Source organism: Rutilus rutilus (genome assembly GCF_951802725.1).
Source record: "Rutilus rutilus genome assembly, chromosome: 21".
NCBI classification, from domain to species: Eukaryota; Metazoa; Chordata; class Actinopteri; order Cypriniformes; family Leuciscidae; genus Rutilus; species Rutilus rutilus.
In genome coordinates, this window is record NC_140226.1 from 29,538,598 (window position 1) to 29,564,329 (window position 25,732).

The 25,732-nt window shown below is 41.1% G+C and overlaps 1 protein-coding gene across 3 annotated transcripts; it reads left to right on the forward strand.

The window, feature by feature from the left end:
- Positions 1 to 936: 936 nt before the first annotated feature.
- Positions 937 to 23,865, forward strand: ttbk2a (tau tubulin kinase 2a). 3 transcript variants are annotated; one of them, XM_084394003.1, is made up of 17 exons: positions 937 to 1,146; positions 6,124 to 6,274; positions 9,461 to 9,608; positions 12,082 to 12,155; positions 13,590 to 13,730; positions 13,847 to 13,951; positions 14,065 to 14,130; positions 14,225 to 14,317; positions 14,410 to 14,535; positions 14,620 to 14,777; positions 14,884 to 15,085; positions 15,175 to 15,386; positions 16,407 to 16,965; positions 17,916 to 18,248; positions 20,048 to 20,928; positions 21,494 to 21,621; positions 23,417 to 23,527. In XM_084394003.1, exons 2-16 carry the CDS (start codon positions 6,206 to 6,208, stop codon positions 21,609 to 21,611), a joined length of 3,285 nt encoding a protein of 1,094 aa, XP_084250129.1. In that variant the 5' UTR covers positions 937 to 1,146; positions 6,124 to 6,205; the 3' UTR covers positions 21,612 to 21,621; positions 23,417 to 23,527. The 3 variants fall into 3 exon arrangements, with proteins under 3 accessions (XP_084250129.1, XP_084250128.1, XP_084250130.1); XM_084394002.1 differs by lacking the exon at positions 21,494 to 21,621 and having other exon boundaries at positions 23,417 to 23,865; XM_084394004.1 differs by lacking the exons at positions 17,916 to 18,248; positions 21,494 to 21,621 and having other exon boundaries at positions 23,417 to 23,865.
- The last annotated feature ends 1,867 nt before the right edge of the window (positions 23,866 to 25,732 follow it).

Below are 25,732 nucleotides of genomic sequence, written 5' to 3' on the forward strand. Positions count from 1 at the left end.
ATTTTCATTTTCGGGGTCAACTATCCCTAAGATAATTAAGAGGGCAAGTGGAACCCAGTATTCTATCAGTATTCTATATATCAGTAGGCCTAACAGCATATCCTTCAATTTCCTCCTCCTCATCATTTAATAATGAGTAGAAATGCTTTTATGCCTTTATTATTATTTATAAGGCAAAAAGGAAATCTATACAGGACACAAAAAACTTTTTTCTGTCTAAAAATATGTTTTCTGTCTGCAATTTATGTATGGATAGCAATATTGGATATCAGGAATTGCATCTCTTCAAAAAAATATATATATATATCAGTGTTGTTGGGTAAGTTACTCTAAAATAATTAATTACTAGCTACTAATTACATCTTCAACAGTGTAATTAGATAACTACTCTCTCTAAAAGTAATGCATTGCCTATACTATACTATACATATCAATCTCAACCAGTTACAAGGATAGACATGAAACTGCTTGTTTAATTCTTTTAAATAAATCATATAAAATTGCATTAAGTACTCTTGAACTGACAAGGGAGAAAGTGACATTAAGAACATACATTTTACCATTAGACGTTACATTTTGATGTTAAATTAGTAACTGTAATTAAATTACAGAAAGATTAAGAGGAGGCTAATCCCTATACTTTACTTTTTAAAGGGAAAAGTAATTAGATTACAGTAATTAATTAGGCTCCACAAAACACTGTATATTACTTAATAGTTATTATAGAAGTCAGAAACCAGACAAAACTGTGATTTGCGTGCTGTCCCGTGTTTAAACAGAAGAGGGATCTTTCTCACATTTTGAACGCTTCTCGAGAACGCGCCCGGAGAATCTACGTGCACTCTCAGAGTGGAATGCTAGTGCACGCGCTTGCTGTTGCGAAGGGCGATAGCGTCGCGAACGAGCGCGCATGCAGGCAGAAGGATCAGCACGTCACGAATCTGCAGAGATGCTGAAGGACCCGCGATAGGGACATTTACAAAAACACGGCGCAGTTGTGCATATGTCAGAGCAAATGACACCTCCTTTCGTCTTCATGGAGGAACATTCGGCGTATTTACAGCATTTGACGTCTTCGACATGATTTTAAAGCGTATTTTATGAGAATTATAAACCACACCCGGCGCTGTGAGGATCGGGATTGAGGTGAGTAACGTTAACATGGATACGGACACACGGCTCCATGACATGCCGTCAGTGACAGCTGCAGTCACAATAATGCAGTTATAGCACTGTTTTCAAGGTCATATCCACTGGAACGAACAATTTGTGATTTGTAAAGTGTGTGGATGTGTTGTTGTGTGTGTTCACTGTAGCAACGCGACACATCGAGCGGTGCGGATCACATTTCAACAGCGGGCCTCTGCCATTAAACCAGATCAGACTCAAACAGACGAAATATTAACATTAAATATGGAAGAAAATAATCTGATTTTTATTAGGAAGTAAAATTCGTCTGCAATGAAACCAGTATTTGCAGACAAAAGCAAATGCTGTAATGATCTGATAATTACTTAAACAAGCTCTGCTAAACACACACACACACACACACACACACACAAATCGTGCTCAGAGTGTTACGTGCGTTAATTAGTACAATCTGCACACCTCTGTTACATTAGTTTCACAGATCAGTTCTTTAAGCGTTAGTAAGTTAAGTGTGTACTTGTTAAAATGACACTTGTCAATCACTAAGCTCTAAGTGCAGGTTTATCTCGCTTGTTAAAGATAATATAATTTCTCTGATGTCTCTGATTACATTTTCTTTTGGTTCGTTGAGGCTTTTATCCAAAGGAGAGCAACTAGTCCAACACAGAGCTGTACTGTCTAATTTTTTTCGGTCCTCCAATTTGATTGGTTGATATTTTAGTACCTTACAATTGGGCTGTGTTCGAAATCGCCCCCTATACCCTCTCATTCACTATTCCCACATTACTCCACTAATATAGTCTACTTGAGGCAGTGAATGAAAAGGAGTGAGTGAATTCTGACTCTGAGTTCGCCGGAAGGGCTGCCGCTTTTGCATAGTCTGTGCTTGCTGTTTAATAATCATTTAAAACTTAGCAAACTGGCTCCAGTAGTACTGAAAAGATTTATCTTGAACTCTGTCATGGAAACTAGCATGTTTAAACCTTAATTAAACAATTTAATAATCAATTAAAAAGGAATTTATACCTGTATGATATTACGCTGTACCCACATTGGACCAGCGTTTTGGAAAATGGATGAATGGATGATTCAGTTGCGAGCGCCATCTTCTGGCCAGACGTGGAAATTCATTCTGCAGTGAATTGTGGGTATTCTCTAGCCGTTGAGCATACATTGGCTGGATCCCAAATGACACACTCAGGCCTTGTGGACCTCCTTTGAGTTCACACTTAGTGACGTCAGGAAGTGCAGACTTAAGAGGCGCTGGCCTCGAGTCCACGAGGGCACGCGAGAGTGTATTTTGGGACAGGCTTGATGACATCATGCCACCGAAAGTCAAACAGCCACGAAACTCCTCCCCTCATTTATCTGATTGGGCGTTCGCAACTTCGCAATGATTCCTGAGTAGGTAACTCGTGTGGAGGGTGCGAAACGAGGGCACTAAGCACTGAAATGCCGAATGGGACACCCTGCGGACTCGTACACTTGGCAAGCACGCGCAATTTTAGGCCACGAGACCGCGAGTCCACATGAAGTGTGCCATTTGGGATCCAGCCATAGGTTGTACACTCGTTATTGTGGTGGTGCATTGTGGGATTGAATGAGTACACTCGATAAGGGTCCACTACAAATGGCTGTCCCCTCAAATAGTGCCCTATTTAAGGGTATGGGGAGCAATTTCGGACACAGCCTTGGATTTTTCGCTTTATTATCGGTGTTCCAGACCAGAGTAAATTAGCATGCACGACATGGAAAACCCGGAGTGGAGTTGTAACAGAGTGATTACAGATGCTTGCTGTGCGGGAAGGGAAATATCTCTGTCCTCCGCTCCACTCACATACGTTGTTTCTGCACACAATGTCCTAAAGAAAAACCTCTTGAAAAATACCTTTTTTGACTGTTATAAAAATATATTAAATATATGATGACAGTTGTTGTCTTTTTTATATTCATTTTTGTATTTATTTCTCAACAGATGTCATTGCTTATCGTTTTGCACAAGCCAGTGATAAGCTGTCATCAGACAATTGATGATCTCATGTGCGACTTTTTTCATGATTCATTTTACTATATTATTATAAAAATTAAAGTGTATTTTTTGTTATGGATGTCCCAATTGCGATTCGCATTTTTCAGAGTTGCATTTGTGAATAACTGGTTGTGTAAAATAGGTGCATAATATAGTAATATCGATATTACGATCACGGACCCCTTAAACTAATCAAGTCAAATTACTGCATGTTTTGAGGTATCACTATCATATCACAGCCTCATGAATATTAGAAATTATTGTTACTAAAACAAAATCTAATATTTATTAAATTTAGAAGTCTTTCTCAGATGTTATTTGTAGATTGTGATTTGTGACAAATAGATTAGTCAAACTCTTTCACAGGTCACACATTTCACTTACGTACACAAATTAATGTCCCCCTGTAGTCAATAATTAGATTTTTTAAACTCATCTTTGATCACCAAAATGACATTTTATGGTAAATGGACTGCATTTATATAGCGCTTTCAGACCCATGGCCACCAAAGCACGTTACATATTGCCTCACATTCACCCATTCATACACCGACGGCGGTGTCAGCCATGCAAGGCGGCATCCAGCTCGTCGGGAGCAGCTGGGGTTAGGTGTCTTGCTCATGGACACCTCGACACTTGGTCAGGTGGAACCGGGGAATGAACCACCAACCTTCCGGTTTGTAGACAATCTACATGAACCACTGAGCCACTGCCGCCCAATTTTAAACGTTTTCCTGTGAAAAAAAAAAATGTTTATGCCTTAAAAAAGCTTGAATGTAACTCTACACCCTTGCTTCATTTAGTATACGTGGAACCATGAATATGCAAATTAGTCCCCACCTCCACTCAGTCACACAAGCTCAGATTATCTGATCCACTCGTGAACTTTACTGTAGTAAACGCTGCACAATGGCAAGCGGAAATACTGGTTTAATTCAGTCGGAAATGTTTGAACCAGAAACTGATTCAGAAGAATGCTCTTTTGGCCGGACTTCCAGCATGTGCAACAAAACCTCTACAGATGATCCAAAATGCTGCAGCTCGTCTTGTCTTCAACGAGCCCAAGAGGGCCCACGTCACTCCTCTGTTCATCTCTCTGCACTGGCTACCTCTCGCTGCTCGCATCAAATTCAAGGCATTGACGCTTGCTTACAGATCTATCACAGGCTCAGCTCCCTACTATTTTCACTCACTCCTACGAGTCTACATCCCTACCAGACGCCTACGATCGATCAACGAGCGACGTCTCGTGGTTCCATCACAGAGAGCCACAAAATCACTTTCCAGAACATTCTCATTCACAGCTCCATGCTGGTGGAACGCTCTCCCCGGCCTCATCCGGAATGCAGAATCACTGGCAACATTCAAAAAACAGCTGAAAACCCATCTCTTCCGTGAGCACTTAACCTCATAAAAAAAAAAAAAAAAATTCCTTTGAAACATCACTTATCAGACTTATGCTACTCTGAATAATGCCTGAACTTTGTATTCTGAGCACTTCTTGCGTTGTTGTTGTTTTTGCCTCTTCATGATGACTCGCTTTATTTAGTCCTAATTTGTAAGTCGCTTTGGATAAAAGCGTCTGCTAAATGACTAAATGTAAATGTAAATGTAAGAAGAAGTGGAAGAATGAATTATATACAGGCTCGTATATAAGTCGATGTTGGTAATCAGAATGGTAATGCGTTTTATATCGCACTCTACAATGTCAAACGCATAACGGTAATTATCAAACAGCTAATAATGTGTTGCTAATGTTCCATGTTCCTGTTCGCCATCTCAGAGTCTGACAGCTGCCTTCTAAAAATCTTAGAAATGAACTCAGAACGTCAGTGGAGAAAGCCATATAGTTCATCATAACATCGTAATATACATCATATACACAATTCATGGCATAACCTGGCTTCTCTCGAGACCGCAGTTAATGATATGCTAAAGCCCGCCCGCATGTTGACGTGGTTGGTCACAAGGGACAGTGGTGGCCAAAATGATTAGAACACATGGCATATTTAATACGTTTTAATATGTTATTTTCCAAGAGGACATTGACCTTAAACATTCTTCTAACTATTGCCTGCGATTGAAGGAATCTGCTGGAACATTGAAAATCATGGACTGGCCCCGTCAAAGTCCAGGACCTCAACCTCATCGAGCAAATTTGGGGCGAGTCGGAAAATAAACTGGACAGATCTATTGTACATTCGCCTTTGTCTTCAGATGCAGAAGGCATGGGGTAACATTAGTGTTAAAGTTCTCAGGAAATATATTGACACTATGCCAGAGAGATGTGCTGCTGTAATTGCTGCAAAAGGTGGACATAACAAATATTAAAGTCAAAAGTGGATAAAAACAGTACGACTCACTTCATCTGATATTTGCTTTGCTCAGAGCAACCATCTGTATGTTTCATGAACATTAGGAAATTATGAAATCATGTTTTGGAGGCAAAAAAAGGTTAATATTTTAAGATCTCTCAAGTGTTCTAATAATTTTGGCCACCACTGTAGTTTGTGACATCAGAAACACCAGCGATTTTAAACCGAGTTTTTGAGCTTTTCACTGCAGTTTTAAGGAGAAAATACTCAGCAATGGTGTTGACATAAATTTGCACATGATTTGTCTTGAAGCATATTAAAAACACCACAGGGGGTCTTAAAGTTTATAGTACCTAGTTTAATGTAACGTGTGTGTTAAAACTTACACAGTTCAGAAGTTGAAACTTAATTAGATTAGATTAAATCTATTAAATCTATTTGGAGATTTCCTTCGGAATGAACTTTCTTTTGTTTACTGTATGTTTTGGGTCTAACTTTGCTTAATGAAATATTACATTTTTACTCAGCAGTTTTTATGATGGAATAAGAAGCCACGGATTGTGCATTGTAAGTGCTGTAACAGTACAACAAGCAACTTTAACACAATGCTCTTTTCTTTTCTGTGTCCAGTGGGCACCACCGGGCTCCAATGCCAGACCGAGGCCCCTGTCACTGGCGTTAGGGGACGAGCACGGGTCAGACCACAGGCAGGATGAACGCAGGGCAGGAGCAGACAGACATCCTGACCACGGGCATTCTGGTGAAGGAACGATGGAAAGTAGTAAGTCTGCAGGTTTTAATGCACATCAGTGGGGTGTAGTGATGCGCAGATCGCGGTTCCACACTGTGGGCCCTATTTTAACAATCTGAAACGCAAGTATCAAGCGCGAAACGCAAGTAACTTTGTGGGCGGATCTCGGGCGCTGTTGCTATTATACCGGCGGGATAAATGACTCTTGCGCCCGACGCAAATCTAAAATGGGTTGGTCTGAAGTAGCTTCATTACTCATAGGTGTGGTTTGGGCGTAACGTGAAATAAACCAATCAGAGCGACATCTCACATTCCCTTTAAGAGCAGGCGCGCTTGTTCCATGGCGGTTTGCTATTATAACGGCGGATTTGCCAGGCTCGCGCCAGGAGCGGTTCACAGCCGAGGAGACCGACGTTCTCGTCAGGGCCGTAAAACACAGAGAAGTGACGTTGTATGGGGAACGGAGAAACCCACCCAAATTAGCTTCGGTTAAACAGGCGTATAAAAATTTGGGTAAATGTGTAAGCTAGATTTATGCCTATTTTTACACATCTTCATGGACACAACAATGATTTCCCTCGTGTGTTAATATTTTTCCTTGTAATAATGTATGGTTTTCTAAAAATGAGAACTGCTGTGTCTGTGTGTAGATGAGATAAGCAAAGTGCATGCGCGTTGTGCACACGCTACATTGATTATGGCCAAGCATGCGCCCTTAAAATAGCATATGAATAACATGCGCAACACTAGGTTTTTCCTGGTCAGTGGCGGAATTGTTTTCTAAACCTGCAAAATAGCATCAGGGAAAGTTTGCGCCGGAACACGCCGCCTCTTTGCGCTGAACCGCCCCTGGGAGCGCAAATGGATTTCCTAGTTTACCGACGTGCGTCTGTGGAGGGAAAAGTGCGCTGTGCGCGGGTGCAAAATAGGAATTATACATGTGTCGGTATAGAAAGTAAATTGTGCTGGGTGCAAGATAGGGCCCTGTGTATCATCTGCAGGTTGGGCGGGCCAAGTAATAAAAAAAATAACATTCCAGTTAATAGGGCTGCACGATATTGAAGAAAAGTGCGATATGCGATAACTCATTAAATAATGCGATATTCGATATGCGATACGATAATCCTTAAATAAACTGTGTAAAATAAACTTAAATTATCTTTCAAATATATTTACAATTATATAATCTACATACTTGTTTCACATTCTTTTTGCTGCAGTGTTTTACCTTGAGTTTATTTTAACATCAGTGTAAACCACGGGGTTTAGGGTTTCAAGGTTATCCTACATTAGGTTTATTTAACAACAGACACTGAATAATCAAATGTACAAATAAACACTGCTTAGTTTTCACTGTATGATTTCAATATATACAGATTCTTATTAAAGCTACAAAAGTTATTCAGCCAAGAGCAGTGAGTGATTTTCTCTTTGTCTTTTATTCATGACCCCAGTTATTGCAAGCTGTTGCGATATGCATATCGCGATATATACATTTGCGATATTTCGATAATTTCAATATATTGAAATAACAGCCCTACCAGTTAATTAAGCGTAATAAATCATTATAATGTGTTAATTTTAATAAAGACACGAACTCTCATTTCACAGTAATACACAACAAACGTGCGTCCCTCTTTTACTTTCGTTTTCAACAACAACGTATCTCTTAAACGTGCTGTATGTCATTTTTTTTACCGCACTAAATCATTAAAATTACCGTAATATGTTTGCAGAGATGTAGCAAACATGCTAAGTTCAAATACTTGTTTATCCAAATACAATGCTACGGCCTGTCAATCTACTTTGAAATGTGCATTGTGTTCCAGAATGTCTGTTTTTGCCAATTTACCCAATAGTATTTCGACACCGCGGGTTGCAAGTTGGCGGAAAACAGCGAATTGCAGCCATGGAAGCCAGCAAATGAACTGGGTCAGAGATTACAGATTCTGCCCGACCAATAAAAACATTGCAAACGTATTCATTAGCTGATCAACTTACAGTGTAAGGCTCATCGCTTTCCATTGTCAATTGTGCTCATTCCTGTTGGGTGTCCTGAGTCTGAGGAGGAGAAGGGGTCGGGGAAACAACTCTTTCTCACAGTTTTAATTTGGACTGCAGTACCCATTTCAACCACTAGCTGTCAATATTACATACTGCACCTTTAAAGGAAAACCATTCAAGGAAAACAAATACCTAAAGAGCACTATATAAAATTACATAAAAGACATATAAAACACAAAGGAAAAAAACTAGATGAGATATTGCTTAATAATTTAACAGCTTTAACAAAAAATATACACAAGCCTAACAGAACACAACGTTCCTAACACAACGTGTTGGAAATATTAACGTGTTTAAAGCTTAATTTTTCATCAGGCATCCATTTGCAGACTCTAAGCTAAGCAGTTGTGGGGTCCACTTGTTTAAGCAGCAATGGGGACAAAACCAATCAGACAGAAATTTTAAAAAGGAGAATTAAAAACAAAAGGAAGGAAGGAAAGAAAGAAAAAATATGTATTTTTAACAGCAGAGTTGTGACGTTAGAGCTGGTCCTTGCATCTCTAGTGTGGTGTTTTGCTTGTTAAATGACCGGACAGCATAGTTATTGATTTAGGCAGTTCATAAAGAGATAGTTGTTCACAAAAATTAAAACCTTGAAAAGAAACAGTATTTAAATTTGCTTTCTGGAAAGCATGTGAAACCATGTTTGCCCACGTTTATGTGTGTGACATATAGTGACAAGTAGTGACTCACTCCTCACGCTGATCTAATATTGCAGTGTGTCTTCATCTGTGTAACTCACTGACCAGCTCTTTTAGTGCACTGATCAGTAATGCGATGCTTCCTCTGGCGGAACGTTGTATAATCCTCAGAGAAACCTAGCTGTCTCTGTACAGGGAGATCTGAGGGGAAAAGGAAGTGACATGAGAGGGCAGAAGACATTGTGGGGACATGTGATGCCAGGAGAAATAAATAGCAAAATATAAAAAAAATTATCCAATTACTGTGCAGAAAATGCTGTGACTTGTAATTTTTGTTTTGATTTGCATTAAATCTAGTATAATTGCTGTACAAAGTACATTTAAAGGGTTTTTATTATATTATTTTTATAATTATATCATTATTTATTTAATTATCAATGTTTCTTGCACCAAAATAGTACAGTGATACCACTCTGGTCTGCTTACCTCTGATATTTGCTTTTCACCTCAGGTAAAAAAAATCGGCGGTGGCGGCTTTGGCGAGATCTACGAGGCTCTGGACCTGATGAACCGCTCCAGCGTGGCTCTGAAAGCAGAGTCCGCTCAACAACCCAAACAGGTTCTGAAGATGGAGGTGGCGGTGTTGAAGAAACTTCAAGGTAAGTGAAGTAGAGCAGATAAATGGATATTTGTAAATGTTTTTTTTATCACAACTGCCATACATCAAATTTACTTTTTTTTAACTTGTTTACTAAAAGTCAAAAGTCAAAAGTTTGGTGGTCATTGAGATTTTATTTAATTTTTTTAATAAATTGGAAAAAGGTGCAACACTCACTCTTAAAGGGATAGTTCGTCCAAAAAATGATATTTAGCCCATGATTTACTCACCCTCAAGCCGTTCGAGATGCATATGTCAATCTTTTTTCAGACGAACACATTTTCAGTTATTTTAGAAAATGTCTTAGATCTTTCAGTGGTTAGAATGTGAAGCAATGGGGTCCAGCTCGTTGAAGTCCGCAAATGAGCATGCATCCTTCACAAAAGTAATCCATCCGGCTCCAGGGGGATAAACGAAGGCCTTCCGAGGGTAATCCGTGCGGTTTTGTCGTAAAAATATACATATTTAAAACTTTATAAACGAAAATAACTGGCTTCCGGTGGCGGTCGGCGCGCGTTCACGGAGATGGATGCTGGCATATGACGTAGGACGTAGCGTAGGACGTAGCGTCCATAAACGCGCGCCGACCGCCACCGGAAGCCAGTTATTTTCGTTTATAAAGTTTTAAATATGTATATTTTTACGACAAAACCGCACGGATTACCCTCAAAAGGCCTTCGTTTATCCCCCTGGAGCCGGATGGATTACTTTTGTGAAGGATGCGGGCACATTTTCGGTCTTGAAGCAGCTGGACCCCATTGCTTCACATTCTAACCACTGAAAGATCTAAGACATTTTCTAAAATAACTGAAAATGTGTTCGTCTGAAAAAAGATTGACATATGCATCTCGAACGGCTTGAGGGTGAGTAAATCATATCATAGTGAGTAAATAAATCATGGCTTAAATATCATTTTTGGGCAAACTATCCCTTTAAGGAAATCCAACATTATTGGTTAAAAAACGTGTTTCGGCCATTGTCAAGGCCTTCGTCAGACATCAAGAGCAACAATCTCTGCTTTGAGCACTCTTGCAATCAGCAAAAAAAATATTTTTTTAAGAAATGTATATTTTCAGCAAGAATGCATTACATTGAAAAGTGATGTAATCTTCTTATTCTTCTTCTGAAATATTCTATTTCAAATAAACATTATATTCATCAAATAAACCATAAGAAAAAATATATCACGGTTCTGCAAAAATTCGAAGCAGCACAACCGTTTTTAACATTGATAATAATAAGAAATGTTTCTTGAGCAGCAAACCATCATATTAGAATGATTTCTGAAGGATCATGTGACACTGAAGACTGGAATAATGATGCTGAAAATTCAGCTTTGCAATCACAGGACTAAATTAAAATTTAAAATGTATTAAAATAGAAAACAACTCTTTTAAATTGTAATAATATTTCATAATATTACTGTTTTTACTGTATTTCTGATCAAAGAAATGCATTACATAAATGCAACTATGCAAAAACTATGTTTTTGATTCAGTTATATACGTTACAATTTCAAAGAGGGAATCTGAATAGTTTCAAATAGAGATAAGAATGTCTATGATTATAAAACAACTCGTAGTGCAAGGATCTGCAGCTAACCTTGAAACCTTCTTCTACTGGGCAAAGAATCAACAAATCAATTAGCAGAGCACAGCAATGACACCATCATTATCCTCTTTCGCTCCCTTTACAGTCTTCCTCCATTATATCCTCAACCTCTCCACACTGCTTATGAAAAAAATCAATGTCCTTGTATCATGTTGGCTGTAATATGGCTGTGTGATAGTACAGAGTGGTTTTATCTCTTCCTGAGGGAAAGACTTGTAACCGGAGATCTCTCTATCTACTCGTGGCGCCCAGAAGTAAACAAAACAGACCCTCACTAGCAGTGATGCACACAAAACATGATACAGTTGCTTTTTATTTTAAGTAATATATGCAAATCTACTAGACACTAGCAAAAAAAAAAAAAAGTAGCATGTAATTTTTCACAAAATTATGCATACTAATACTCACACTCATAACAGAATAATCATAATAATGGAGCACTGGAGACTGGATGGAAGAGGCAAGTGAGGAAGATAGGGCCTTGCAGAGGGCTGTAGGGTGTTTCATGTCAGAGTGGAATATGAATGAAGCTGGTTTGATCTGGTACTGCGGCCCAGAGAGTGTCCCAAGAGAGCCGAGTCGCACCGAACTAAATGCATAAACCTCCCCCTTCTCTGGACAGACCACCATAATAGGAGGAGGAATAGAGGATCACATGGACAGAAAAAGAGAGAAACTTACTGTTTACTACTATCATTCTCTTTCAAGTCCACTTACAATGTTCATCATGTAACCACTACCCACCTTCTTTTTGATCCTTTGAATTAAACAGGCTTTTTTGCTTAGTACTTTTAAGACGACTGTATGTAAATGACTTACAATGAAATGTCGTTTAATGAAGTTTCATCTCATTGCTGTTTCAGGAAAGGATCACGTTTGTCGGTTTGTTGGATGTGGCCGCAATGATCGCTTTAACTATGTTGTCATGGAACTTCAGGTGAGGCCTGATTGACTGATTGTGCATTTGTTCTAACTTAATGTGTGCCTAATATTACAGTTTATTTATGATGATGATCTGGCACACTTAAAGGGATAGTTCACCCAAAAATGAAAATTCTATCATTGTTTACTCACCCTCAAGTTGTTCCAAACCTGTATGAGTTTCTTTGTTCTGCTGAACACAAAGGAAGATATTTGGAAGAATGTTTGTAACCAAACAGATCTCGGTCCCCATTGACTACCATAGTATATTTTTTTCCTACTATGGAAGTCAATGGGGACCGAGATCTGTTGATTACAAACATTCTTCCAAATATCTTCCTTTGTGTTCAGCAGAACAAAGAAACTCATACAGGTTTGGAACAACTTGAGGGTGAGTAAATGATGACAGAATTTTCATTTTTGGGTGAACTATCCCTTTAAAATGAGAGTGCAGTTATATACTCAGAAAGCTATAAAGATGATAAATGGACAATAAAGATAGTTAAAGCTTCTATGTGACCTGTAAAGAAACCATTTCCTTAAAGGTTTAGAAGGCTTATACAATTCTGTCATCATTTACTCACGCTCGTGTCGTTCCAAACCTGTAAGACTTTGGTTCATCTTCGGAACACAAATGAAGATATTTGTAATGACATCTGAGAGATGAGATTTCTGCCCCTCCATTGACAGCTACATACACTTTGACGCTTAAAAAAGTTCATTAAGAGATAGTAAAACTAATCCATGTGAATTGAGCGGTTTAGTCCACATTTTCTAAAGAGAGTCAATCACTTTATATGATGAACAGATTGAATTTAGGCCTTTATTCTCATATAAATATTCATAAACTCATACATCAAATCTGGTAAACAGAAGCTTAAGCATGCTTGCTTGATGTGTGAGAACCAATAAGGTTCATTCTCCTGTTACGCAGCACGTTTGAACTTCTGTTTATGTTTGCTGATCAATGTTTATGTGAATAAAAGCCTAAATTAAATCTGTTCATCATATAAAGCGATCGTGACTCTTCAAAAAAAAAATTGGACTAAACTCAATTCATATGGATTAGTTTTACGATCTCTTTATAAACTTTCTGAAGTGGTAGTTGCGTAGCTGTCAATGGAGGGACAGAAATTTGTGTTTAGAAGATGAATAAAAGTCTTACGGGTTTGGAAAGACATGAGGGTGAGTAATTAATGACAGAATTTTCATTTTTGGGGGAACTAACCCTTTAAAGTAAACATATGGTAAATGCATAACTTACCTATAAATAGATTAACTCATTTATGCATTTAAAATGTAGATTTGTCTTTTTGTAATTTATATATGAATTTGATGACTACATACTTTGCGGTCTGTGTTCATTTATTTATGACTTTATATAAAACCTGCCTTTTGATCAAATATTTGTAGCCAAAACAATTAACTGTTGCCTTTTTGGCTTTTGCAGGGCCGTAATTTAGCGGATCTGAGGAGGAGCATGAACCGTGGTACTTTCACAGTCAGTACTACACTCAGACTGTGTCTGCAGATGCTGCAGGCGATCGAGAGCATCCACTCAGTGGGCTTTTTACACCGTGACATTAAACCGGTAAGGTTTACTTGAATAGTATAGTTAGTATAATAATAGGATGCTTTAAAGTGTACTTTTTTACTTAAAAGATTACAACCTCATTGTAATAAATAGCTTGTTCTCACTGTTCTCAGTCCAACTTTGCCATGGGCCGATTCCCTAGCACATGTCGAACATGCTACATGTTAGACTTTGGGTTGGCGCGGCAGTTTACAAACTCCTGTCAGGAAGTCAGACCGGTCAGTATCAATAGTCATTTCTAATACAGTTTTTCTGACTGTACTTGTTTATACTGTATGTTTGTCACTGGGTTTTATATATTTGTGTACTGTAAGATTCTTTTCTCTCTTAGCCGCGTCCTGTTGCAGGGTTTAGGGGTACAGTACGATACGCCTCAGTCAATGCTCACAAGAACAAGGTAAGAATCTGCCAATCTCAGCTGTTGTTGGTAATATTTCAGTTACAAGGATAACTCGGGTCTGATCAGATTTATTTTGGTCTTACTGTCACAGGAGATGGGAAGACATGATGACTTGTGGTCTTTGTTCTACATGCTGGTGGAATTCTTGGTCGGGCAACTACCCTGGAGGAAGATAAAAGACAAGGTGCTGATCGGGCTGGAGGAAGAAGCGCTTAGACAAGCATATTGCCTGTCTGTTTGGGAAGTGATGATGATATTTGTATGTTTATGCATTAGGAGCAAGTGGGGAAGTTAAAAGATACATACGATCATCGGCTGATGTTGAAACACCTGCCGCCAGACTTCAGTGTCTTTCTGGACCACATCAGTAATCTGGACTACTTTACCAAACCTGACTACCAGGTAAAAATATGATACTTTAATAAATCAGTGGAATATCTAGCAGTTATTGGTTAATCTGACTTGAAAATGATCTCTCCACTTCAGCTGCTGAGGACCGTTTTTGAGAATAGTATGAGAACCTACAATGTAGTGGAGAATGACCCTTATGATTGGGAAAGGATGAGCTCAGATAGCCCACTGACAATCACCGCTGCGGCAAACACGCCACAACATCACACACGCCTCACGCCAGCTCAGATGGGGTAAATCATGTGACTTCTTTACTTTTGTTGAACTCTCTCTCAAATATTTGGATTTTCTTAGTAGTGGGATCACCAAGAATACTCAGGTTCTTCTGTTTTCTTCCAGCGTTTTGAATGCCTCCTTGATGCCTGGAGATCAGAAGGAGAACACAGATGAAGTTCTGCAGGATGAGCAGCTCAGTGATGGGGACAATGCTCGGCCCGAGAATCTGCCTGGATCTCCGAGCCTTCCTCTCAGGAACCAGGAGGCTGATGTCTGGGAGGACCTGGACCGCAATCGGAACCGAATCTGTCCTGCTGTCTTGAAGGTACCAGAATGTGTACCATGAACTGAACCAATCGCAGACATCTTTGTCTATTGTTGCAGGTTTCATATTCTGTTGTCCTTCTCTTCTAGATGGGAACAGAGGATGAACATAGCAACCAAGGCAATCAGAGTCCCCATGCGGGGCTTAGCATTGGTTCACCAGTGCGAGTCCGGTCAGAGTTGGTGCCCTCAGATAGAGACACTCCTCTTCTGAGGAAATTGCGGAACATTCATAGCTTTGAGCTGGAGAAGAGACTAACTTTGGAGCCCAAACCCAACACTGAGCGTTTTGTGGAGGCCTGGTAAGTCTCTTCATCTCTCAAGATTGCATTATTTCTAGAGATGCACTGATTCGGTTTTTTGGCCGATTCCGATTTTTGTGTGACCTGCCGATACCGATCGCAGATTCAGATTTTCTTTCAAAGAACTGTAATTGACAGCAGATACAAACAAAACTCTACCTTTCTTCAATGCAAAATTTTATTTTCATTAAAAAAACAAGGAAAAATACAGTAATAAAATAAGAACAAATAAAATTTCCCAAACAACAGCACAAATAAATGCAATAGAATATAGAGATATGAAATAAACACGGCTTTACGTTTTTCAGGTGGCTCTAATAGTATATTCAGGTAAGAAATAATACAGAAATGAAAGTAATCAAATGTAAAATAACACTGGATAGTCTTTAATACAGATTAATGCGCACAATTTAAGTTAGAAAAGTTATTAATTTAAGAGCGGAGAGTGATTTTCTTTGTCTTGACAGACAGCAGCAGGAATATTAGACTGCTGTCACTTTAAGAGTTTAATGCACGGATCCAATATACTGTTACACAACTTGCGTTATTTTTCTCAACTAATTAGGTTCCAAAACTGACTGTGTTTTAACTGAATACTCGCTGAATATAATTTTGTGTGTATTTTAAGCGCCATTTAAGTGCAGTAAGCCACTCATTTTGGTACTTGCGAATCACAAGCTGCTTGAGACTGAGAGGCGGCTTGTGCGTTCCACTTATATAGATCAGTGGTGCGCACGCTTTTGGTGTCAGAACGAAACCTGGAATTAGTCAAATGATTACAGGCACTATTAACCGGAGCGAATGAGACGAATGAGTGAGAGGAGGCGGATGTGTGTCACTTCGCTGTCGAGGAGAAGAGAGCGAGAACGCGCAGCTGGCGTTATTGCCTGTGCCACTGGCAACAAAACAGACCAGCTCGGTCGATCGGTGCATCTCTAATTATTTCAAATATTCAGCATTCAGCAACTTTTCGGTATGTTCTGGAGTCTTAGTCTGCATTCTTTCGGTTTCTGTGAATAGTTCTGGTAAGCAGCCAGCTGGTACAGCACGGGAACGGGAAGCTGATGGTGTCCCTGGCATGGCCATATCCAACGTAAGTCACACAGAGCGTGTTTGGCACCATGACGAGGAATTCCGGTCTGGCGGTGGCTCGCCCAAGCCTGCTTCACCAGGATCTCCTGAGCAGGGCGACGGTGCAGCTATCAGTGGCTTTGTTGCTCTAAACCTGAGCTCAGGTCTACAAGATGTTGAGTTGCGTGATTGGGTGATGGTAGAGAAGGGCTCTGACCTGCAGGACTTCAAAGAGGCGGCAGGAAGTAGCCCTGGTCATAAAGCCAAACTCACTAGTAGCCCATCAGATGAGTGTGATGAGGAGCCAGAGGTTTTGCAGCCAATGGATGAATCACCGGATAAAGAATCCTCTCCTAGTCCCGTACAAGGAGACGCCCACACGCCTCACACAGTCCAGGGCCCACAAAGGATGGACCGGTTGGAGCTCTGTGTATTCCCTGCTGCTAGTGGACCTCCTGTTACCCCCACCAGCCCTGGTGAGGCACTGGCTGAAGGAGCGCTCACACAGGTAACTAAAGCCCACAAAATGTGTTGTTTTCACTGCTCCTTACAAATTGACTACAGTCCCAAATTTGGTCCTGTGAAAAGTTTTCAAATTAGTGAGTTTGTCAACAAAGGTGCCAACAGGAAGTGAGGCTCTATCTTGGCAGTGCTTTGGCTCATCAAGACAAATTTTGGAAGGTGTCATGGATACCATGACCCGAGGGTACCGGAGCAGTAGGTTGACAGTGCCCCCTTAAATATACAATATTTCATATGAAACCTGTGTAATCCCTACCAAGTTTCTCACTAAATTTGGATGAGCCAAACAAGAACTGAGGCTGAGGCGTGGCAACATTTGAATCTATCAAAAAGTTACAGTATTAAGTGTTTTTTACTTATCACCCCTCCTGATAATTTCCTTCCAGCTGCCCTGTTCTGGATGTCTAAGCAAACACTTCTTATGCCACACATTATCAGCAGGATAAAGGTGGTCTCTGAGGGCTGCTCACCTGTTAGCCACAGTAATGAGATACAGACAGCTCACCCTCAGTTCTGTGATGTAAGCTTACGTTAGTCTGAGTTAAGCTGATCCTGATACCTGAGCTCTTGTATCCTCACTGCCTTGGTCAGGACACTGTCTGTGGGTGGAGTATTGTAAAACCACACAGAACTGGTTTATTTTATTAGTATGCTGCAGATTTGAGCACATTACTGACTCTGAAAGTTTGATTTTAGTGCTGAGGTCTACGGAATTTTCTAGAATTTGCATTCTTCCTACCAACATGTATGCTGCTGTGCCATTTTGCTTCTTCTCATTCCTTCATTACCACCTCCTATCTTTCTGTCCATTTTAATCAGTATTTTTACTTTACTTTTCCCCATCTTCGCTACCCATTCATCGCCCCTGCCTCACCTAATTCACATCACTAAACCCTCTTCGCCTCCCTTCCACTGTTCCCCACTTTCCTTCTCTAGCTGCCCACCTCTCCTGCATCCCAACCTGAGGAGCTTGTGGCGAGGACGTGCAGCCCCCTGCAACTGCGCTCCCCTAGCCCGCACACCCTCCTGACCACCCTGTCGGACCCCCTACACCAGCGCGCCCTGCCCGGGTTGCGCCGCAGCCAATCTGCAGACCACCAACACCACCCTTCCTCTTCCACCTCCTCGTGCCACGCCTCGCTGCCACTACCTTCCCAGCTCCGTGCCGCCCATTCGCCTGGACGCAGGAAACTTCCTGCCATTCCAGCGAGTGCCGCAAACAACAAGTTCCCCTCAGTCATACGAATCACCCGCGCTCAGCTTCAGCAGGTGAATAGGCACTCCCATTCCGTGCTTCCCATAACTTCAACCACCTCTGCCCACCAAACATGTCTTCTCTCCAGTCTCACTGTTTCCTACGTTCTTTATGTTCTTGATTTTTATTTTATATAGTTGTATTTTGACTGTAACACTGAAGTTATGCTGTTTTTGGTGTGCTCTCTCCTCAGAGAACTTCAGGAATACTGTTCTGTCCGTTATGCATGCCCAGTAAAGTTTTCTGTCAAGGTTGTGTCCTTAAAACTGTGGACCTTGTTAATAGCTTTTGTTAATAGCTCTGTTCCTACAAACCAAGTGAACTCCCTACCTTAATGGCATTTTAGGGCATAAAAGGCATCCTTCTAACTGGAAGCGCATCCCAAAAAGTTGCATCGCATATATCCTTCACCGAAAAGATAATACTGGAATGCATAGCAACAAGATTAGTGAAAAAGCACAAAAACAGGAACATAGCAATTACGACATTTATAGAAATTTAAGTTTTAAATTTTAAATTTTCCTTGGCAAAAGAAAAAAATTAAGATGGTGTCTTGAATAAATGGGTCTGCTTGATCAGATGAGTCCGCATAGGAAAGTCTGGAATAGACGTTTGTAATTGTATCAAGCAGACTATCGGTTCTATGTGACATTGTGTTAGCACTAGTGTAGCCTGGTGTATAATACTATGTATATATGTATCTAGTAAAATTTCATTGGTTTACATTTTATTATTTGCAGGGCCGTCACTAGCATTTTTGTGGCTCTTGTACCATTTATGAGAGGGTTGTCCAAACCTGCTCCTGGGGGGGTTCAGCTTAACTTAGACTTGAAACAACTGGAATAAGTTGTGAGTCAAGTCTTTCACTTGACTTCAGGATAAATATTTGTGTGGTGATTGTGCCACACAGAGGTAATGCTTATTTAGAGAGTTCCAAATCAGTCACTAGTTTTTGGAACAGAGCTTGTGTGTTTTCATTCCTCTGAATATGTGACTAACCGCCTCTTATCCTGTTTAAGCCTTTGGCAGTCAGGTTTTGCCTTTCATCCTAGGTGTCTAAAGCAGGAGTATCTAATCCTGCTCTTGGTGGGGCACTGTACTGCAAAGTTTAACTCCAACCCTAATCAAACAAACCTAAACCTTCTGGATTACTACAAACTTCCAGTTAGGTGTGTTAAAACAGGTCAGAGCTAAACTCTACAGGACATTGGTCCTCCTTGAGCTGGATTTTACCCCTTTCATCTAAAGGATATTAACACCTTAAAGACATTATCCCCTTTTACACATCAATCCCGGTAAATTACTGTAAAATTGCCTGAATTACTTTACCGGTGAATACACAAATATGCTGTTCACACAAGCAATGGCATTCTGGCATTCTACCGGTAAGAGACCATTTACACATCAGCTCCAAAATACCGGTAAAATATGTGATGTCCGTCATCGGAAGTGATCTTTAAACGCTGCGCCGTTGTCTTCATTCATCCGCATCCATAAGAACTTTGATTGGCCCAAAGCAGACTTCTTACTTCAGCACCTTCTGACGTTGTACGTGATCATACCAGTAACCATTACTCTTACCGGTAATTTACCAGGAAAGACTGTATGTTTGAAAGGGGCAATTGTCTCTTCACTAACATTAAGATAGTACGTGTGGTTTGTCAAAGATCTGTTTCTATCTGCATGCAAGCATGTTTGAGTACCAATACAGGCATTAATATCAAGACTGAAACTGAATTTATGACCTCTGGGTGACATCAAGGACATGAACATTTATGTAATACATTGCTAATTTTCTCTATCCCTCTCTCAGCTAACAGCTCAGAGACCTTCTGTGCTGTCCTCCCAATCTGCATCTGAAAGTGTTCCATTGGAGAGACGTGATACTGATAATGGTAACAATGAGATCCATCCTCAAGACAACACAACTGACATCAACTCCCCACAGGAGCCGGCTGCTTTCCAGCCCACCAGTCCCTCTAAGGTCGAGGGGGATCCTTTGCTAAATGGGAATGGTCCTCAGAAACCTTCAAGCCCAGTGCCAAGCCTGATGCCATCTCCACGCACACCTTCCTCTCTGCATAGCCCAGTTCTGATGAAAAGCTGTCTTACACCTCCTTTAGACACACAGAGAGACAGCAACGAGCAGCTTCCAAAACTAAAAGACCCCAAGAATGATGCGTTCATTATTGAGCCCAACCAGTGGTCTCTGGAGGAGGGAAAGGAAGGTGGTCCTACCAGAAATGGCCCCTCTTCTCCAGCCTCCATTTCCAAACAAGACCCCAGTCATCGGCACAGCCGTATCCCAGTATTAGAACCATCTAGTCTTGTGGATCCACCGCCTGGATCTGCTAAAGAGAAGTTGTTCCAGAGGAGGGTTCACCACATTCCACTTTCACCCTCCGCTTCCCCAACGTTATCCTCCGACAGGCGTGTCATCATGGCTGCCATGCAGCGGGACCAGGTTTCTTCTGCCTCTTCTGAACGCTCTCAAGATGACGAGTCGCTTCTGGGTTCTCGTTCTGATCGTAATGGAGATGATGCTCCATCACTGTCCTCTTCCTCCAGTCCACTTTTACGGAAGAGCAAGATACCACGGCCAGTTACCCCTACAACTAGTGCGGAAACCATCACGGCACACTTCATGCCCCGTCCACCACCAGGAAAACCTAGCCGCTCCACTGTGGATTCAAGGTAGTTATATTGGCTCAGCAAAGCCAAAAAAAATTCTAACCCTAGACCGAAATGCATGACTTTCTAGAAAACCAAAATTCGTACTTACCCACAAGAACTTTAGACCTACAGTATGTCTACCCCTTATCAGCTGCCTACAATTGTTCTAACTACCACCTAGCAACCTCAGAGAACATCTTAAAGGGGTCATATGATATATTTTCATGTTTTCCTTTTTCTCTAGTGTTATGTTGTTGTTTGTGCATGTATAAGATCTGCAAAGTTACAAAGCTCAAAGTCTCCCACAAAAAGATTTTTAATTCGCCTCTATCGAATTCTCCCTCACATACCTACGTCACTATGTGGAAATATTTGCATAATCCCGCCCAAATGCATGCGCAAAGAAAGAAGGTGTGGCCTTAGTTATCGTAGTTGTGTTGTTGCCGCCATGTCGTGGTGTTTCTACGCGAAAGCAAAAGCATTTTATTTGGCCTTCCGAAAGTGAATGCAATTAGAAATCAGTGATTAAGATTTATTTACAACACTGTTCCAGAACAGTACAACCCAAATGTTCGTGTTTGTGCAGCGCATTTTACGGAGGACAGTTTCCTGAACCTGGGAGAGTACAAGGCCGGCTGTGCACAAAGGCTATTTCTAAAAAATGGGGCAATTCCAACTTTGCTAGGGCAATCTGGCGCTTCTGAATCAGAGCCTGTAAGTATGTTTTATTATTTGTATTTGCTATTGACAGTTCAAATGCAGAGTGTTGTGCAGTGTAGATTAACGCCTATTGTTTGTAATTCTTATGATCGAAAGTGCAGAGATCGATTTATATTTACAAACATAGGATCCTCTGTTCCCCGCTCATAACTTGTAGTGAAAAGATAACAAACATAGATGCACTCCTGTTTCACACTGGCCGCTCAAGCAGAGCTGAAGCAGCACGCGCCCATTGAGCTACACCACTATGTTTTTAAACTGTATCAATAGCCGCTTTCCGACCAAGTAGTTACAGGAACTTAGTTCTTGGAACTGTCCACTTCTAAACAGTACTCTCCCCCAAACTCAGTTTTGCTGTTTGCGTTCGCACTGGCCAAGCGGCCATAGGAACTGGTAGGAGGAGTAAGGGAGTGACGCAAGCACGGTGACTTTTATTTTGACGGCGCGACGGACCTTTATTTTGGCGGCGCTGAGGACGCCAGAGCAAACAATGCTCGCATTCTCTGTGTTTATTAGTTAGCGATCTGTCTAACAGTACTGTTTAATATGTTATTAGATAGAACTGTTATAGAAAGTAGACAGTATATTAAAAAAAGGTTATTAGCCTATGCCGTGTGGTTGATGTCCAGTGTTGCTAGCTGGGCAGATAAACATAATCATGTTTGGCTTGGTCCCCTCAAAGTTGCGTTGGATTTTCTCTTCAGCATAAAGGTTTAGAGGCCCATCTATCACTGTTTTCCATGTTTGTATAGTTAGTTTCTGGAGTAAATATATCAGGCTATAATCTGTGTGTTTACATTCTAGCTGTTTTAAAAATGGCGCTGGTGCTGGTGCTCCGCGTGCGTTCGGTCAATCAGCGTACACTAACGTCACGGGTAATTCCTATAGTGCTGGTTTAGACCCTACTCTGAAGTAGGACCTAAATTAGTTCCTCCAAATGGAGTTCCTAGAACTAAAATCGTTCCTAGTTCCTGCGGTGCGAACACGCCGACATCCGGGTACTTTAGCCAATAAGTTCTAGGAACTATGAAAAGGTTCCTCCGGTCGGAAAGCGGCTTATGTTATCACTTAAACCGTTATAACATCGTATCTGAAAAGTAAGAGAGTTTCAAATTAAAAACTTCCCACTGTGAAACGTTCTGCTGAAGTCGCGCTTGCAAAGTTGGTGTCCGATCGATCGGCTTGATCATCTGCATTTTCAGAATCGAGCTCGAGCTCGAAATTATACAGTAAAACTGACAACATTATTAACTGTCTTGATGTGTTCGGCCAATCACAACGCACTGGGTCAGCTGGCCAATCAGAGCACAATGCGCTTTTCAGAAGTTGGGGATTTGTAGAAATCGAAGCGTTTTAGAAAGACTGGGCATAGAGGAGCTACAATAATGTACAGTATGTAAAAAATAATGTTTTTTTTTTTTACATGAAAGCATGTTAACATATTATAATCTATTACACCCAATACACCAAATAATGATCTTTGAAAATAGCATCATATGACCCCTTTAACAAACATCCAGAATCCTCTAGCACCCACACATATCATCTGGAAAGTTGCTAGACATTTACTAAAATGATGGGTGCTTGGCACTGTGTTTTGGGTGGTTGCTAATTAACTGCTCAGTGGTTGCTAAAGAGCTGTCGATGGTTATTTGAACAGTTACATAGGTATTCGGGGTAGTATTTATAAATTGGCTTCTTTTTGATCACTGTATGAGTTTTTCAGGCAATCTCTTGGTTCTTATTTCATGCTATAGCATTGGTTGACTTTTTTTTACTCGTCCTCCAGGCACCGGCGGTACAGGAATCCTGCCGGCAGCAGCAGTGACTCAGACCTGCTGACCTGTCTGGCCCAGTTAATGCATGCCAGATCGCCCCGTGGCTCTCCGCACCACAGCTGCTCATCCCCCCAGCACGTGGACAAGAGGCATGTGTACGTCAGTCCCATCGCTGCACACCACCTCCACCAGCGCAGCTCTAGCGCCTCCCCCCGCAGTTCCTCCTCACTGCAACGCTCCATCAGCTCTTCCCCGTCCCGCCACGAGCATCGCGGAGGCTGTCTGACCCGCAGCCGCTCTCCTCCCAGTTTCTCCGGCTCGCCTCCTCTGCGCCGCTCTCATCCTCACACACAGGAAGGATGCTGCGGGAGACAGGCTCGCTCCGCCGCCATTCTCACCCAACGGGGCAAAGCCGGCATCCGCGAGCTCAGGTGCTCAAGCAAGCTGAGCAGATAGTCAACCACAGGGTTTAGACTCTGGCAGAAGTGGGACATTTGGTTTATATTCTTATTCCGCCACACATCTGGGTTTTTGCAACTTTATTTTCTCTCCATCAATAGCCTCAATTTTAAGATGCTGCTTTGAACACTAAAGTCAGTTTCAGAACATGGGAGGTAATACATGATGGTGATTGGCTGGATCTTTTGTATTTTATAGTTTCTTTTCTTTCAAACATTCCAGAGCATTAATGAAGATGATTGTATGTATTCATGAATTACATAAGGTTTTGCATCAAGCTCAGCTGTAATATAGTATTTATGATGTTATTTATTTTGGGCTTTGATGCAATGCAGCGCTCTCCGAGCAGTGGCAGGTACACTGATAGATCATGCTATCATTAACCCTATCTGTGCTCTGTGCTTTTGCAACTGTCAGCACCTATACAGTATTACCCCTTTTCCACCAAAAAAGAACTGGTTCGGAACTGGTGCTGGTTCAAAGTTGGTTCATTTTGCGAACCTTCTCAGAACCTGTTTGTTTTTCCACTGACTAGAGAGCCCAGCGAACGACGTCGTTACGTCACTGTGTACGTTGCCATACGTCTTAGCTTTCCCAGCTTCAAGCATAACAATTACAATGTTGGACTACATCGTCTTTCTGCAAATGTTTCTCCTGGCTTTGCGATCCTATATTGGGGTCAGAAGAAGATGTTTAGAACCCATTTGTGCTGCTTGTCTGGATTACTATAGACGGAGGTTACGTTCGAGAAGAAGTTCGACAATAACCCAGCCCCCGACGTAAGCATGACGTGGTAAAAGAACGGTTCTAGTCCAGCAAGGAGTTGGTGCCGCTTTGGAACCAATTTTCCTGGCCGAGAACCGGTTCTTTGGCTGTCGAAACACCAAGAACTGGTTCGCGAGTAGGCACCGGCTCCAAACCGGCACCAGCACTGCCTTGGTGGAAAAGGGGTATATGTGGCCTGAAACATACTCTACGCAAGTAACAAAGCTAAAATTCAGTCATTAGTGTTCCTATACGTTCAGGATTTACTGAGTTCCTATACGTTCAGGAGAACCTTCCTGAGTTAGCTTTCAAATTCTGTCATCATTTACTCACCCTCATGTTGTTACGAAGCTCTATGAATTTCTTTCTTATGTGGAATACATTAGGGTAGACTGTTAAAAAAGATGGACAGCGCGTCTCTGCTTCTTTCCACTGAAAAAAATAAACGTTTGTTGCCAATTACGTAGTTTGGAGATCGAGTCAGTAGTGATCCTGAGGAGGTTTTTATAGCATCAAATAACTAAAACCAAACTTGTTGGGAAAACAAATACGTGAACATACTTCTGCTTGATAAGAACAACCCAAACTGACAGAAACCATCTTTGGAAAAAATGTATTTGAACTGTAATTGGATTTTTTAATTTAGCTCACGTCCCATTCGATTGCATGTAGAGGGCGGGGTTTATGACCTATACTGCAGCCAGGGGGCGATCGAAATGCTCTGGCTTCACTTTTCAGGACTTCTGTGACAGACTTGTGTGGACCATAAGAAAATATCTCAGTGTTTGTTTTTTGATACATTGGAAGTCAATGGTAACTAAAGATGTTTGGTTATCAGCATTCCTCAAAAGATCTTCTTTTGTGTTCCACACAAGAAAGAAAGTCATACAGGTTTGTAACGACATGAGGATGAGTGAATGATTTTAGTTTTGAGTGGACCATACCTTCCAAGTATGTACAACGGGGACCATGCACTTAAAATGGTCTAACGTCTGTGTACTTGCGTAGACTGTTTCTGACCTCACTGAGTTTGCAAGAGGAAAGCCAGTTCTCTTTTATTTTCTTTCTTCTTTTTTTTTAAGAAACGGTGACCACTGAAACAA

Bases quoted from the DNA above. Each gene is read 5' to 3' on its own strand.
- ttbk2a (XM_084394002.1), top strand. From the start codon at position 6,206: ATGAACGCAGGGCAGGAGCAGACAGACATCCTGACCACGGGCATTCTG. The intron at 13,952-14,064 runs GTCAGTATCAAT...TTTCTCTCTTAG, and splicing joins CCTGTCAGGAAGTCAGACCG to CCGCGTCCTGTTGCAGGGTT. The intron at 15,086-15,174 runs GTACCAGAATGT...CTTCTCTTCTAG, and splicing joins TCTGTCCTGCTGTCTTGAAG to ATGGGAACAGAGGATGAACA.